This window comes from Podarcis raffonei, chromosome 5 (assembly GCF_027172205.1).
Source record: "Podarcis raffonei isolate rPodRaf1 chromosome 5, rPodRaf1.pri, whole genome shotgun sequence".
Classification (NCBI taxonomy): Eukaryota; Metazoa; Chordata; class Lepidosauria; order Squamata; family Lacertidae; genus Podarcis; species Podarcis raffonei.
Window position 1 is genome coordinate 98,657,015 of NC_070606.1, and position 15,676 is coordinate 98,672,690.

Sequence of the window (15,676 nt, forward strand, 5' to 3'; positions counted from 1 at the left end):
GGAAATGATTTGCTCCCCTGGCCTGATGGTGCCCTCGGCTCCCGTTTCATCTACCTGGAGCGGCAAACAAGTATGAGTTGTTCGCTGTGCAGGGGAAGCCGTAAAGAGTCAGACCAGAAGCGAAGTTACAGGGAACCAGGCAGGGGGCCTTCTCGGTGGTGGCGCCCGCCCTGTGGAACGCCCTTGCATCAGATGTCAAGGAAATAAGCAACTATCTGACTTTTAGAAGACATCTGAAGGCAGCCCTGTATCGGGAAGTTTTTAATGCTTGATGCTTTATTGTGTTTTTAATATTTTGTTGGGAGCCACCCGGGGGGGGGGGGGAGAATTTATCCAGTTTTTGCTTCAGAAAACTAGGTTCACTGGAAAGAAAAGAAGATCAGTCTTTAACATCAGCAGTAACATCTAGACCATGGGAGCGTTTCAGCCCTGTTCTTGAGTTTGTTTAAAATCTAAAACAGCTTATCTTGTATTCCTTTCTTTGAATTTGTGCCATTTAGGTTTTTTAAATCTTTTTTGTAAAGGCAACACTAGAATTTTCACAACTGAGTCCTCAACTCTTTATTACTGTGCTTTGCTTTCTTTAAGTTGGGCTTTGTCTAAAACTTGCCATTGAGGTTTTCAAACCCTTTTTTTTTGTAAATTCCGTATTAGAAACTGTACCTTTGAGTCCTCAGTCCTTTATTACTGCGCTTTGCTTCACCTCGGTCAAGCCAGGATTATAATACTTCAGAATTTTTGGGAGTTCTACCCCCTTTTTTTGAATTTTGGTCATTTAAGGTTCATGATTTTTCTATTTCCTTCTGAAGAAACTGAATAGTTCGGTGAAACGAGGTTTGTAGCCGGCATTCCATTAAGGCTTTATTCAGTTTTAGGTTTTTCAAATTTTTTCCTTAAACTTTCTGATTTATTTCCATAAGATAATATTTCTAGTCGATTACTTCTCATTTCAGGGATTTTCACGGTATTTCATTTGTTTTGTGCAATTTCTCGGTTCCGTGACTGTCTTTTTTCTACTGGTCTCTGTTAAGTTGTGGGTGAACATATCAGACGACACAGCGATTCTTCAAACATCTCTTGTTTATTCACAGGCCAGAACAGAACTGAACTGAAGGCTTCAGCCAACCTGCTTATATAGAGCTCCACTACAACGCTACAGTAGCAACTTTCTGTAACTAGCCAATCACTGAACGTCACTTTCAATCCCCTATTTGCATATGTGGACCTGAGTGAAAACTATCTACAGTATCCCCCTGGTGGCCCAGGGTGAGAACTTCAGTACATAACACCCTCCTGCAAGGGCTCATCTTAGCTGCCCCCACAACCCCAACCTGAACGAACAAGAAATGAACTCGCACGCAGGATGGCGACTTTACAAACGCTTTTATCCAGTTTTCGTTTCACAAAACTAGGTTCACTGGAAAGAAAAGGAGAAGCCTGTGAGACCCCCCTTCAGATATCGGACACGGAGAGGAGGGTGGCCGTGGGAGAGGAAGCAGGTCGCCGGCTCCCGTGGATCTGGCATTTCCAGTGCAGGTCTTGATCCGGATCCAGAAGCTCCACAGAATCCAGCATGTCGGGAACTGGCAGGGAAAGAAAATAACAGATGGTATTTAACTCTGAGTAGACTTGCTAAGATTTATAAGTCCCAATCAGAGAAGTGATGGAGATGCAAAGAGGTGGAAGGAACCTTCTTTCATATGTGGTGGACTTGTAAAAGGGTAAAAAGACTACTGGGAGATGATCCATAATGAATTGAAAAAAAATGATTAAAAGTACTGTCCCAAAAAACCAGAGCCCTTTCTGTTGGGGATAATTCAGACTGAAATCCCCAGGTGTCAAAAAAGGTTATTTATAAGAGTACATCCGTTTGTAAAAAAAGGAATATACAACGGGATAGACAGGAGGTCCAAAGTGTTGGTACATGTATGAATTTGGAATAGTTATTTGACCTTGTTTTTTTTCTGGGTGAGGATGAAGCGGTCCCAGGTTTCCCTTCACGCAACTGTGAATACCTGGCCACTGTTGGAATATAAATGCTGCCAGAAACAGCTGTGGCAGACCTCTGCTCAGGGAATACAGGGAGAGATTTATCCAAGACTCACCTATAAAAGTGGTCACATGACGCAGCGCCCTTCTCAGGTAAGCACACGTTGACGCCTTACCTGTTCAGCATCCACCCATCTACCCCAGCAGCCTTCTCTGCCCCTCAGTGGACCACTGCAGAGGCTGGCTGGACCACTGGGACCACAGCAGGAGATCTACTCACTTGGGATCTCCACCATCCTCTCTTGGCTGTTCATTTGCCAGCTAGATTTCTTCTTGCCAACCTGGAAGGAGGCAGTGGGGAAAAGACAGTCACGGAACCAAGAAATTAAAGCTAAAGGTAAAGGGACCCCTGACCATAGGTCCAGTCGTGACCGACTCTGGGGTTGCGGCGCTCATCTCGCTTTATTGGCCGAGGGAGCCGGCGTACAGCTTCCGGGTCATGTGGCCAGCATGACTTCTGGCAAACCAGAGCAGCGCACGGAAACGCCGTTTACCTTCCCACTGGAGTGGTACCTATTTATCTACTTGCACTTTGATGTGCTTTCGAACTGCTAGGTTGGCAGGAGCAGGGACCGAGCAACGGGAGCTCACCCCGTCGTGGGGATCTGAACCACCGACCTTCTGATCAACAAGTCCTAGGCTCTGTGGTTTAACCCACAGCGCCACCCGCGTCCCTAAGAAATTGAGGACTCAGCTGTAAAAACTCTAGTATTGCCTTTACAATACAATACTAACAAAAAAACTTACAAATTAATACGAGATAAGCCGTTTTAGATTTTAAACAAACTCAAAAACAGGGCTGAAATGCTCCTGACTGCTGATGTTAAAGACTGATGTTAAAAACCTGGAAGGAGGAGCATCGCTGAATGGGAAGGCTATGCACAGCAATCTTTGTTTTCTGCTGGGCCTCCTCGATTTGTCCCTAGTCCCAAAAAAGGGGCTGCAACCTTGCTTGCCCTGCGCTTGGGTAACAGAATCACAGAACTGCAAAGTTGGAAGTGACCCAAAGGACCGCCTAGTGTAGTCCAACCCCTGCAATGCAGGTTTGCAGGAGCTTCTCCTCATATTGTCAAGACCTCAGGCCTTCTCCCATCCTGTCTACCGCAACCTTTCCCAAAGGCTGCGCTAGCAGGGGCTGATGAGAGGGAGATACCATTCAAAATAGCCAGAGGGCACCAGGTTGGGGTTAGGCAGGTCCACTCGCCACATTGCAGCTCTCAAAGGCCATAGACAGGGCTCCTCCAGGCAGCGTGCTCAGCATTCATCCTGATCATTCTGACCCCTGTGGCCTATGCATTAGTAAACTTGAGGCTAGGTTACTGGAATGCCTTATTTGTGAGGCTGCACTTGGGCGTGGTTTGGAAACTCCAGCTGCCGTGTTTTGTATTATTATTATTAGTAGTAGTAGTAGTAGTAGTAGTAGTATAAGTATACTGCTCTTCATGTGTAGATCTCAGGGCAGTGGCCACAATGCGGACGAGGACATCTGGCCGAAACCATTTGGCACCATTGTTAAAACAGCTGCACTGGTTGCTCCTCTGCTATCAAGCCAGGTCCAAGGTCCTTGTATTAATTTACAAAGCCCTGAACAACTTAGGAGCAGGGTACCTCAAGGGATCGCCTGAACCTTCTACCCCAGCTCAGTCACCTAAGGAAAATTAACAACACCCATCTTAAACTTTCCAAAGTAACAACAGACTGAAAACAGATTAAAAGTCGCACCAGCTTCCTAAACATCTGGGTAAAGGTAAAGGGACCTCTTTACCTCTACACATTTGCCTCTACACATTTGCTTCTACACATGACTGTGGCATGCTGGGATAGCCTCGCTGCCAAGCTTTGTTTCTGTACATAATACTGCACAAACCGTTCTTGGGACATTCTCTCATCATCCCAAAATGTTCCAGTTCAGTTTGAGTTCACGACAACATTACACTCTGATACACTTTGACCTGTTCCTTAATGCTTAGTTGACCACATATATTGAAATGTAATTGTTTTAGTCTTAATATATTAATCATTGGTTATATTTTAATTAGGAGGCTTTCATGCCTGTCTAGTTCCAGCTCCGTTTCCCAGCCTTTAATCTATTGGTGATTAATGATCATATGTAATTCCCGCCTTGTACTTATGTTAACCAATCAGCAACAAGTTGCTTTGTGTTTGTATCAACCAATCAACCACAAGCACACCTGTGGCAATGTTTGTAATATTCAATAAAAGAGAGTTCCCGGGGCTTGCCCCGGCAGACGCCTCTCACATGACACCTGCTACTCGTCTGTCGTGATTTCATTCCTACACATGACAGTTAAGTCCAGTCGTGACCGACTCTGGGGTTGCAGCGCTCATCTCGCTTTACTGGCCGAGGGAGCTGGCGTACAGCTTCCGGGTCATGAGGCCAGCATGACTAAGCCGCTTCTGGCGAACCAGAGCAGTGCACGGAAACGCCGTTTTCCAACCTGCCATATTGTTGTTGTTTAGTCGTTTACTAGTATCTGGCTCTTTGTGACCCCCTGGACCAGAGCATGCCAGGCCCTCCTGTCTTCCACTGCCTCCCACAGTTTGGTCAAACTCATGCTGGTAGCTTTGAGAACACTATCCAACCATCTCGTCCTCTCTCATCCCCTTCTCCTTGTGCCCTCCATCTTTCCCAACATCAGGGTCTTTTCCAGGGAGTCTTCTCTTCTCCTGAGGTGGCCAAAGTCTTGGAGCCGCAGCTTCACGATCTGTCCTTCTAGTGAGCACTCAGGGCTGATTTCCTTCAGAATGGAGAGGTTTCATCTTCTTGCAGTCCATGGGACTCTCCAGAGTCTCCTCCAGCACCATAATTCAAAAGCATCCATTCTTCGGTGATCAGCCTTCTTTATGGTCTAGCTCTCACTTCCATACATCACTACTGGGAAAACCATAGCTTGAACTATACAGACCTTTGTTGGCAAGGTGATGTCTCTGCTTTTTAAGATGCTGCCTAGGTTTGTCATTGCCCATCCCGCCGAAGCGGTACCTATTTATCTACTTGCACTTTGACGTGCTTTTGAACTGCTAGGTTGGCAGGAGCAGGGGCCGAGCAACAGGAGCTCACCCTGTTGCAGGGATTCGAACCGGCTTGTCTAAACAAGAATGTTTTTAGCAGGCACCAAAAAGAGCCCAGCGAAGGCACCTGCCTGATATCAATAGGCAGGGAGTTCCAAAGGCTAGGCGCTGCCACACTGCAAGTTTGAGTTTTTCAGATGTGAAACAGGTGCTGGGTGGCACCTGAAAGTTCCACTGAAATATATGGGGCAAGTGATCTCTTAGGTGAACTGGTCCCGAGTTGTTAAGGGCACCTTGAACCTGGGAATCAAAGGGCACGCAATGGGTACCTATTCCACATCAAACTGAGGTGCGGACGGGCCCATGCGTCAGGCAAACAGCAATCCCACAGGCATATCTTTCCACCCCCTGCTCACCTGCTTCTCTGTCTTTTCCGCCGATGCTCCTCCCAGCCTGGGACCCTCTCGGTGCAGAAGGCTCCCCATGGCGGACAGGAAGTGGCGCCAAGCCTTGAGCACCTTCTGCTGGCGGGACAGGTCTTGGGAGCAGCTGTGAGGGCAGGAGCCGGGGATGGCCGAACCCATGCTGGAGACCCAGGGGACGTGGCAGAGCTCAGCGGCCTCGGCGGCCCCCAGGGCCATCACTCCGGAGGACCTCACTCTGTACCTGCAAGAAGAGCATGAAAAGGAGGGAGGTGCAGATGAAACTGGGTTGTTTGGGTGTGTCATTGTGGTGGGAGGGACTATTTTCTGACTTAAGAGCTCCTCCAGGCAACCTGCTCATTGAGCATCCTTCCTACGTGCTTGTGCAAAGCTTGTGTGAAGGCGGTTAGATTGCACCCGGTATTTACTGAGCGCTTCTTCTAAAATTCAACTTCTGCAGAGTGCGCCACACGGCCGCCGCCTCCTCCATGCCTGCCTGTTATGTACTGAAGTTCTCACCCTGGGCCAGCAGGGGGATACTGTAGATAGTTATACAAATGAAGGATCGAAAGTGACGTTCAGTGATTGGATAGTTTTAGAAAGTTGCTACAGTAACGTTGTACTGGAGCTCTATATAAGCAGGCTGACTGAACCCTTCAGTTCAGTTCTGTCCTCGCCTGTGAATAAACAAGAGCTGTTGAAGAATCGCTGTGTCGTCTGATATGTTCACCCACAACTTAACACTGCCCACTCCTCGTGAGCGTATAGAGGGGAGGTCCAAAAATATCTACATGGTGCCTAGGGAACAACTTGCATCTTAATATCAGCAAGACAAAGGAGATGGTGTTGGACTTCCTCCCTCCCTAAAAACCAAGGGAAACGGGGGGAGGGCAGGAGGGAGCTTTGCGCCACAGCACTGGGTATGCTTAAGATGGCCCTGGGTACCACCGTAATAAAAGCAAGCAAGGAATTCGATTCTGTCACCTGCCAGCTAAAGATTTCCCCTATCTGGATGGCAGCCCCTAACCCTCAACACCCGGAGGTCATCTCTAACGAAGGATGGCTAAGCCCTGAGTCCCGAGTCACACACTTGGTTCTGTGCCTCTTGCACCACCCCGAGTCCTGCCAGTTCAAGGCCAAAGGTTGCTTGAAGGACAGAGCCTGTGGAGAGAGATGAGGGAGGTCAGTGATGGAAAGGGAAGCAGCAGCAACAGGCAGCCTCTGCTGGGCTCGGGGTCAAGGGCTCGGGGAGCTCTCCAAGGTTGGGGGGACCCTGTCTTGGCCGCATGCAATGGTGCACAGTGGCACACACAGCTCTGGCCGCCATCCTTTGGTGCTCTGCATCCCCAGGAACTCAGACCAGGCGGCTCCACTCACAAAGAGCAGTCCCTCTCCTCCCGCCTCCGCCATGTTTGCCCCTTCATCTGCACGCGGTACCTGGAATTTGCAGCTGTGATGAGCAGTTAAGATGTATCTGATCTGGGTGCAAACCAGGAGGAGCAGAGGCACCATGTAGAATGCGGTGGGGATGGTCACCAGCACTCTGGAAGCACCGGAGTCAAGGAAGACGGACAGATAATAATAATAATAATAATAATAATAATAATAATAATAATAATAATAATTTAGTTGTACCCCGCCCATCTGGCTGGGTTTCCCCAGCCACTCTGGGCGGCTTCCAACAAAGATTAAAAATACATTAAAATATCACACATTAAAAACTTCCCTAAACCTTCAGATGTCTTCTAAAAATCTGGTAGTTGTTTTTCTCTTTGACTTCTGGTGGGAGGGCGTTCCACAGGGCAGGCGCCACCACCGAGAAGGCCCTCTGCGTGGTTCCCTGTAACTTAGCTTCTCGCAGCAAGGGAACTACCAGAAGGCCCTCAGTGCTGGACCTCAGTGCCTGGCAGAATGATGGGGGTGGAGACGCACCCTCAGGTCTACTGGACTGAGGCCGTTTAGGGCTTTCAAGGACACAAGGGAGAAACGTGCTAAGAGGAAGGCATGCTTGGCAAATCCACACCGTGATCAACTCCCGCCCGGATACCAATGTTCCCACTGTGAAAGGACGTGTGGATCCAGAATTGGCCTCCTCGGTCACTTACGGACTCATTGTTTAAACCGTGTTTATGGAAGACAATCTTACTCGGCTACGAGGGATCGCCGAAGAAGAAGAAGAAGAAGAAGAAGAAGAAGAAGAAGAAGAAGAAGACACATTTAAAGCGCTGTGATACCACTTTAAACAGTCGTGGCTTCCCCCAGAGGATTCTGGGAGCTGTTAGGAGACTCCCCCATTTTCCTAATAGAGCTACAGTGGTACCTTGGTTCTCAAACGCCTTGGTACTCAAACAAATTGGAACCCAAACGCTGCAAACCCAGAAGTGATCACCAAAGAAGAAAGAAAGAAGAAGCAAAGAATTGTAGTTCTGGGAGGGGAATCTGGGTCTCCTAACAGCTCTCAGCACCCTTAGCAAACTACAGCTCCCAGGATTCTTTGAATCCCAGCGTTACAGAAGAGGGAGGGGAACTTCTCTCTGAAGGATACGTGCAGATCTTTTCCACGCTGAAAGCCTGCTGGGAGTTGAATGCCAGGTAGACCAGGCAGGAAGCCAGCACCGCCAGGTCGTAGCCGCTCAGGAAGGCCACAAAGAAGATGAAGAAGCGAAGGTTGTGGTAGCCAATGCAGTTGTTGACCCACATGCAGTGGTGGTCGAATTCCTGCAGGTGATATACAGTATAATGAATTGAAGAAAATGTTGAAAATAACTTTTGTAAAAACAACCAAAAGCCTTTTTATTAGGTATTTTAAGCCAAGATATACTGAAAGAAAAGAGGACTGTTAAGTTGTGGGTGAACATATCAGACAAAACAGCGAGTCTTCAAACAGCTCTTGTTTATTCACAGGCCAGAACTGAACTGAAGAGCTCAGTCAGCCTGCTTATATAGAGCTCCAGAACAATGTAACTGTAGCAACTTTCTAAAACTATCCAATCACTGAACGTCACTTTCGATCCCTTATTTGCATATGTGGACCTGAGTGAAAACTATCTACAGTATTCCCCTGCTGGCCCAGGGTGAGAACTTCAGTACATAACAAGGACTATATCCCTGTATATCACTACAGCAGCAAGAATGTTGATTGCACAAAATTGGAAGACTGGAGAAATACCAACTAAAGAACAACGGCAAGAGAAGTTGATGAACCATGCAGAACTGGCAAAAATGACAGATTAAGAATAGAACTGGGATAAATTGTGTTCGCTGAGCCCGTATTTTATACAGTTTGTATATGATGTGTGTTTGTTAATGTGTGGTGTGCTATGCCTAATAAAGGATTTTGAATTGAAATTGACAGATTAAGAGAAAAAGACAACAGAGACTTTGAAAAAGAATGGGAACCATTTATATTAAACTTGCAGAAACAAAGAAAGTCTATAGACTTGATGGTAGGATTTAAATGAACCTCCACATTATTAGTATTAGAAAATGTGTAGAAGATAGAGAAATAATATGGTGTATTCACTGTTATTTTTATGTTTTTAGGTTTGATGTTATTGTATAAATATATTATTAGTATTTTTTTCTTTTAGGAGGCAGCACAGTGGGTGAAAGGAGAGGAAGGAATGTATAGCAAATGTTATGAATATGAGATGTGTGTAATGGACGAAAAAGAAAAATGAATAAAATAAAACAAAAGAATTCCTGTAGGTGGGGCCGGAGAGTTAGGACGCGGCACTTCGGGGAACACCCCAAGGCCCTTTGAACTTCCAAGGAGCCTTCTGTCCAGCTCAGGTGCAAAACACTTTTCCTGTATGCATTTTTCACTAACATACATATTTTCACAAGTAATATCCCCAGATATATTGCCTTTTTGCATGTTATCTGCACACCTTGCAGCAGTATATGCATTGTTGCACACAGAGCTTGACCGGAGAACTGCGCTGCAAAATTCTGAGGCGTGCCAAATTTTGAATCGTGGCTGCATTTCAGTTTGCACCGTGCTCCAGAAAGTGCAAACTAGGTAACTGGTTTTACTTTAAATGCGAACCAAGTCGAGCTCCTCCTCTACCCCTAGGGGCCGCTGTCGTTCTTTACCTCCACACAGGTGTTGCACCAGGAGCAGTGGAAGGTGTGCTGCAGGCAGTAGAGCTGGCATTTGTTGCACCAGTGCTGGTTGAGGTCTTTCATGGTGAAGGCCTGGTTCACCAGCTCTTCTTCAATGCCTGGCCGTAGAAGGAAGCAGAGAAGTTGAGAAAGAGGCTTCAGAGTAAGGCCATGCGCACACCACACATTTAAAGTGCCGTGATAGCACTTTAAACATTCATGGCTTCCCCCAAAGGATTCTGGGAGCTGTTAGGAGACTCCCCCATTTTCCTAATGGAGCTACAGTGGTACCTTGGTTCTCAAATGCCTTGGTACTCAAACAAATTGGAACCCGAACACTGCAAACCCAGAAGTAAGTGTTCCGGTTTGTGAACTTTTTTCAGAAGTTGAACGTGCGCTGATTTGAGTGTTACACTTCCGTTTTGAGTGTTACTTCGCGCCGGGCTCCGGAGGCACGGAGCTGGGCGAAGCCCGGGACTGCAGGCACCACCGCGCAGCCGTCGGGAGCCCAGCGCGACTTCGCGCCGGGCTCCTGGGGGCTGCGCAGAGCTTCCTGAAGCCTAGAGAGCGAGAGGGGCCGGTGCGTACTGATCCCTCTCGCTCTCCAGGCTTCAGCGAAAGCCTGCATTCGCCCCATAGGACGCACACACATTTCCCCTTCATTTTTGGAGGGGGAAAAGTGCGTTCTATAGGGCGAAAAATATGGTACCAATGTATAATTCTCCGATTCACTTGACAATCTTTGATCCAAAGTCTTCCATTTTTAGAAATAGTGTTACAAAGGTTGGGTGCCACCCTCACTCTCTGCAAGATCCCAAGGGGTTCTAGGGCACTCATGCCAGGTCTGTGTTCCTTTGGAGGGTTGAGGCACAGCGGAGACTGTCGTAGCCTTAAGAAATATGGTTTATTCACCTATTTACACCTTCCGTCTGCATGGAGAGAGTCCAGATCTTGCAGCTTGGTCATAGGGTGGCAGGGTGGAAAGGCAGCCCCTGCACACTTACCTTTGTGGAGGATTCCAGTGTCTGTGAAACTGGTGAGGAGGAAGTAGATAATGGTTGGGATGAAGAGGAGGCCGCAGATGGCGGGGAAGGCCCAGGACACATGGAGGGCCAGCCAGCTGCACCTGTGGGAGGAAGCAGGTGGAGGTTGGGGCGAGACCTTGGCTTCGGCCCTCAGAAGAAGCTAACCTTGGAAGAAAAAGGTCCTGTGCCCACCACAGTTTAAGAATCATAGAATGGGAAGGGACCCTGCGTCTCATCTCCTCCAACTTCCTGGAATGCGGGAATCTCAGCTCAAGCATCCATGACAGTCGGCCATCCAACATCTGCTAAAAAACCTCCAAGGAAGAAGAGTCCACCACCGTCCGAGGGAGACCCTTCCACCGTCAAACAGCTCTCACTGTCCGAACGTTCCTCCTGATGTTAAGTCAGAATCTACATTATTGTAACTTGAAACCTTTGGTTCGGGTCCTACCCTCCAGGAGAAAGGAAACTTGTTCCATCTTCCATGTGACAGCCTTTTAGATATTGACAAGCTGGAATGCATGCAGAGGAGGACAACCAAGATGACCAAAGGTTTGGAAGCCGAGCCTTATGAGGAACGTTTGAGGGAGTTTGGCATGTGGAGACTGAGAGATGATAGGATTTGTTGTTGTTGTTTAGTCGTTTAGCCGTGTCCGACTCTTCGTGACCCCATGGACCAGAGAACGCCAGGCACCTCTGTCCTCCACTGCCTCCTGCAGTTTGGTCAAACTCATGCTGGTAACCTCGAAAACACTATCCAACCATCTCGTCCTCTGTCATCCCCTTCTCCTTGTGCCCTCCATCTTTCCCAACATCAGGGTCTTTTCCAGGGAGTCCTCTCTTCTCATGAGGTGGGCAAAGTACTGGAGCCTCAGCTTCACAATTTGTCCTTCCAGTGAGCACTCAGGGCTGATTTCCTTCAGAATGGAGAGGTTTGATCTTCTTGCAGTCCATGGGACTCTCAAGAGTCTCCTCCAGCACCAGAATTAAAAAGCATCAATTCTTCGGCAATCAGCCTTCTTTATGGTCCAGCTCTCACTTCCATACATCACTACTGGGAAAACCATGGCTTTAACTATACGAACCTTTGTTGGCAAGGTGATGTCTCTACTTCTCAAGATGCTGTCTAGGCCTGTCATTGCCCTTCTCCCAAGAAGCAGGTGTCTTTTAATTTCGTGGCTGCTGTCACCATCTGCAGTGATCATGGAGCCCAAGAAAGTAAAATCTCTCACTGCCTCCATTTCTTCCCCTTCTATTTGCCAGGAGGTGATGGGACCAGTGGATGATAGGATAGCCATCTTCAAATATCTAAAGCAGGGGTCAGCAAACTAAGGGCTGCGGGCCAGATCAGGCCCAGTTGCCTTCAGGATCTGGCCCATGGACTGTCCGTGGATCGGCGTGGGGATTCTGTTTGTTCAGGCTGCAACATTTTCCCCCCTGCGCCATCCCCCCCCACACCATGGCGGCGCCTCCTCCCTCCCTCCTCCTGGCTTCTCCCCGCCCTGCCTAGAGGAGGAAGGGGGCTGGGCTTTGTGGGTTCCAGCCCCTCTCCAGAGCCAGCCCTTTTGTGCTGCTCATCTTCCCTCTGTCGCCGTTGCCTTGGTGCTCCTGTGGGCCAGAGAGTGAAGCAGACAAGCTCGCTCTGCCTACCCATGAGAAGCAGCGGCGGTGGCAGCCCCTGGGAAGGTAAGTGCAGCTGCTGGGGGGGGGACTGCTTGCCCCCCTCGCCTCTTCTTCCAGCTCCCCACCCTGGCGCTGCTTCTCTGGCCCGCCACAAGGTCTGAGGGACAGTGGACCAGCCTGTGGCTAAATTTTTTTGCTGATCCCTGATCTAAAGGGCTGCCCCATGGAAGATGGAGGAAGCTTGTATTCTGCTGCTCCAGATTGTAGGGACTAAGATATTACAAGTGCAGAGCAGGTATTATGTAGCACCTCTAGGTAGACCATTTGTTGGGATCTAGTGAGACCAGCTGACCCTTTGGGTCTGATCCAGCAAGCCTCTTACCTCTGCTGCCCTACCCTAAGACGGGATCGTTCAATTCAAAATGGCCAGCCGAGCGGAATTGCCAACTGCTGCTCCTTGACTCGGACATCCCGGATCCGCCTTCATACTTACGGGAAAGTAAAGAAGAGGCAGCTGAGACCCATCAAAGTGCTGAAGTGGAAAGAAGCAAAGATGCTGGAAGTGAGAGATTGGCATCCATCTTGGGCAAACCCCATGCCTCGAGGGGAAGAGCCAGGGAAAGCTGTTGGAGCAGTCACTGGGCCCAAGCTGGATGGAACCCCCTTGGTCGGTTGCCAGGGCGATGTTGTGATGCGGCAAAGGAGATCGAGGACAGAAGCGGAGGGTCTCCCCTGTTGTGGAACGTCGCCACGGTGGCGGAAGAAGTCCATTAATGGGCCCACGGTGCAAAGGATGCTGGGAGCTGACACCTGCCTCTCAGGTGGCTTATTGGAGGCTGCCCTCATTTGGGAGTGCTCCGTACAAGACTCACCCTAAGACCACCTTTGGGGGGTGGGGTTATTTATTCATCACAAATAAAGCAGTTCCTAGAGAAGAGGGGGAAAGGGATGCGGGTGGCGCTGTGGGTTAAACCACAGAGCCTAGGGCTTGCCGATCGGAAGGTCGGTGGTTCAAATCCCTGCGATGGGGTGAGCTCCCGTTGCTCGGTCCCTGCTCCTGCCAACCTAGCAGTTCAAAAGCATGTCAAAGTGCAAGTAGATAAATAGGTACCGCTCTGGCGGGAAGGTAAACGGCGTTTCTGTGCACTGCTCTGGTTCGCCAGAAGCGGCTTAGTCATGCTGGCCACATGACCCGGAAGCTGTACGCCGGCTCCCTCGGCCAGTAAAGTCAGATGAGCGCCGCAACCCCAGAGTCGGCCATGACTGGACCTAATGGTCAGGGTTCCCTTTGTCTAGAGAAGAGGGAGACAGTATAGATTTACAACAGTGGTTTGCAGAAGGTCATAGATCAGAGGCTGGGAAATACTGGGAGAGGAGCAGGAGGAAGAAGCGCCAGGGGAGAGACAGCTGACAGGCTCTGTGTCTTTAGAAAGCATCCCCTTTTCTCCCAGAACCCAGCGGGCATGGAAAGGAGGAGAGCAGAAAGCTCAGAGGCAGGAGGCAGAGATCAGCCAATGTAGGGAAGACGTGTAATAGGAGAGGCGGAAGGGGTGGGGGTTTACTTGGAGCAATGCCATCATTGCAAGAGAGGCACTTTTCAAAGCATCTCTCTGTGAATATTGAATAAAAGACTTGGTAAGAACTCTCTTTGTTTATCTATTTCTTGGCCAGCCACCCTGGGAGGGACTGGATTCCCGGAAGCCTGACACATACCAGCCGTTGCTTCTCCAAAAGCATTTCCATTAGGGGTTGACTTTTGGGGGGCGTGCTTTGTCAGTTTGCCATTGAACCTGCCAGGCCCGCTCGGCCCCCAATGGCTAGCTCATCAACTGTGGGACTCACTTGCTCTTGTGCCCGGATCCTGCTTGCAGGTTCCCCATAAAGGCGGAGCCTCCAATTGCCACGAAAATGCCGGGACCTTCACGAAAGGAATCACTGCTTCTCACTTTGTCCTTCAGAGTCCCGGATTTCCAAATAGCTTTCTGCTACAAGTGACCTTGGAGTCGTTTCCTTATAGTAATCAAACAATTTCAATGCAAACCATAAAATACAATTATTGTCTCTCGAAGCAGCACACATCAATAAAAACCGGGTGGGTGAGTGGCGGGGAGAGGCGGTCCTGCCACCAAGCTTACAAATTACTAAGACACACAAGGAGAAGGGGAGGAGAAGGGAAAGGAAGGCAGTAGAGGAGGATCAGGTCTTTGAAGCCAGAATGAGTTATGGCAATTGACAAAGGAGCTTCCATAGCTCAGTGGCAGAGTGCAATAGGAAGCCCTTAAATTCAGCACCTTAGCAATAATAATAATAATAATAATAATAATAATAATAATAATAATAATTTATTTATACCCCACCCATCTGGCTGGGTTTCCCCAGCTACTCTGGGCGGCTTCCAACACAATGTTAAAATACAGTAATAACTCAAACATTAAAAGCTTCCCGAAACAGGGCTGCCTTCAGATGTCTTCTAAAAGTCTGGTAGTTGTTTATCTCTTTGACATCTGGTGGGAGGGCGTTCCACAGGGAGGGTGCCACTACCGAGAAGGCCCTCTGCCTGGTTCCCTGTAACTTGGTTTCTCGCAGTGAGGGAACCGCCAGAAGGCCCTCGGCGCTGGACCTCAGTGTCCAGGTAGAACGATGGGGGTGGAGACGCTCCTTCAGGCATACTGGGCTGAGGCCGTTTATGGCTTTCAAGGTCAGCACCAGCACTTTGAATTGTGCTTGGAAACGTACTGGGAGCCAATGTAGGTCTTTTAAGACCGGAGTTATGTGGTCTCAGCGGCCACTCCCAGTCACCAGTCAAACTGCCACATTCTGGATTTGTTGTAGTTTCCAGGTCACCTGCAAAGGTAGCCCCACATAGAGCACATTGCAGTAGTCCAAGTGGGAGATAACCAGAGCGTGCACCACTCTTGTGAGACAGACAGCGGGAGGGGAAGGTCTCATCCTGCGTACCAGATGGAGCTGGTAGACAGCTGCCCTGCACACAGAATTGACCTGCGCCTCCATGGACAGCTGCAAGTCCAAAATGACTCCCAGGCTGCGCACCTGGTCCTTCAGCGGCACAGTCACCCCATTCAGGACCAGGGAGTCCTCCACACCTGCCCACCCCTTGTCCCCCCAAAACTGTACTTCTGTCTTGTCAGGATTCAACCTCAATCCGTTAGCCGCCATCCATCCTCCAACCGCCTCCAGGCACTCACACAGGACCTTCACCTCCTTCATTGGTTCTGATTTGAAAGAGAGGTAGATGTTATTGGCTAGCTGAACTGAGATATGGCAAGGAGAACGGAACAGAATATTTTGGCAAAGTTGAAATAAGAACGTACAAAGAGCCTGCAGGATCAGGCCAATGGCCCATCTAGTCCAGCATCCTGTTCTCGCAGGGGCTGACCAGTGGGGAACTGGGAACCTGGA

At 49.0% G+C, this 15,676-nt stretch overlaps 1 protein-coding gene across 1 annotated transcript; it reads right to left on the minus strand.

Moving 5' to 3' along the window:
* Positions 1 to 1,366: 1,366 nt before the first annotated feature.
* ZDHHC19 (zinc finger DHHC-type palmitoyltransferase 19) lies at positions 1,367 to 12,914 on the minus strand. The gene is made up of 9 exons (XM_053387380.1): positions 12,750 to 12,914; positions 10,613 to 10,734; positions 9,600 to 9,727; positions 8,050 to 8,222; positions 6,942 to 7,047; positions 6,595 to 6,665; positions 5,499 to 5,748; positions 2,270 to 2,330; positions 1,367 to 1,583 (listed from the first exon to the last, which is right to left on the minus strand). Exons 1-9 carry the CDS (start codon positions 12,851 to 12,853, stop codon positions 1,453 to 1,455), a joined length of 1,146 nt encoding a protein of 381 aa, XP_053243355.1. The 5' UTR covers positions 12,854 to 12,914; the 3' UTR covers positions 1,367 to 1,452.
* Between the last annotated feature and the right edge of the window lie 2,762 nt (positions 12,915 to 15,676).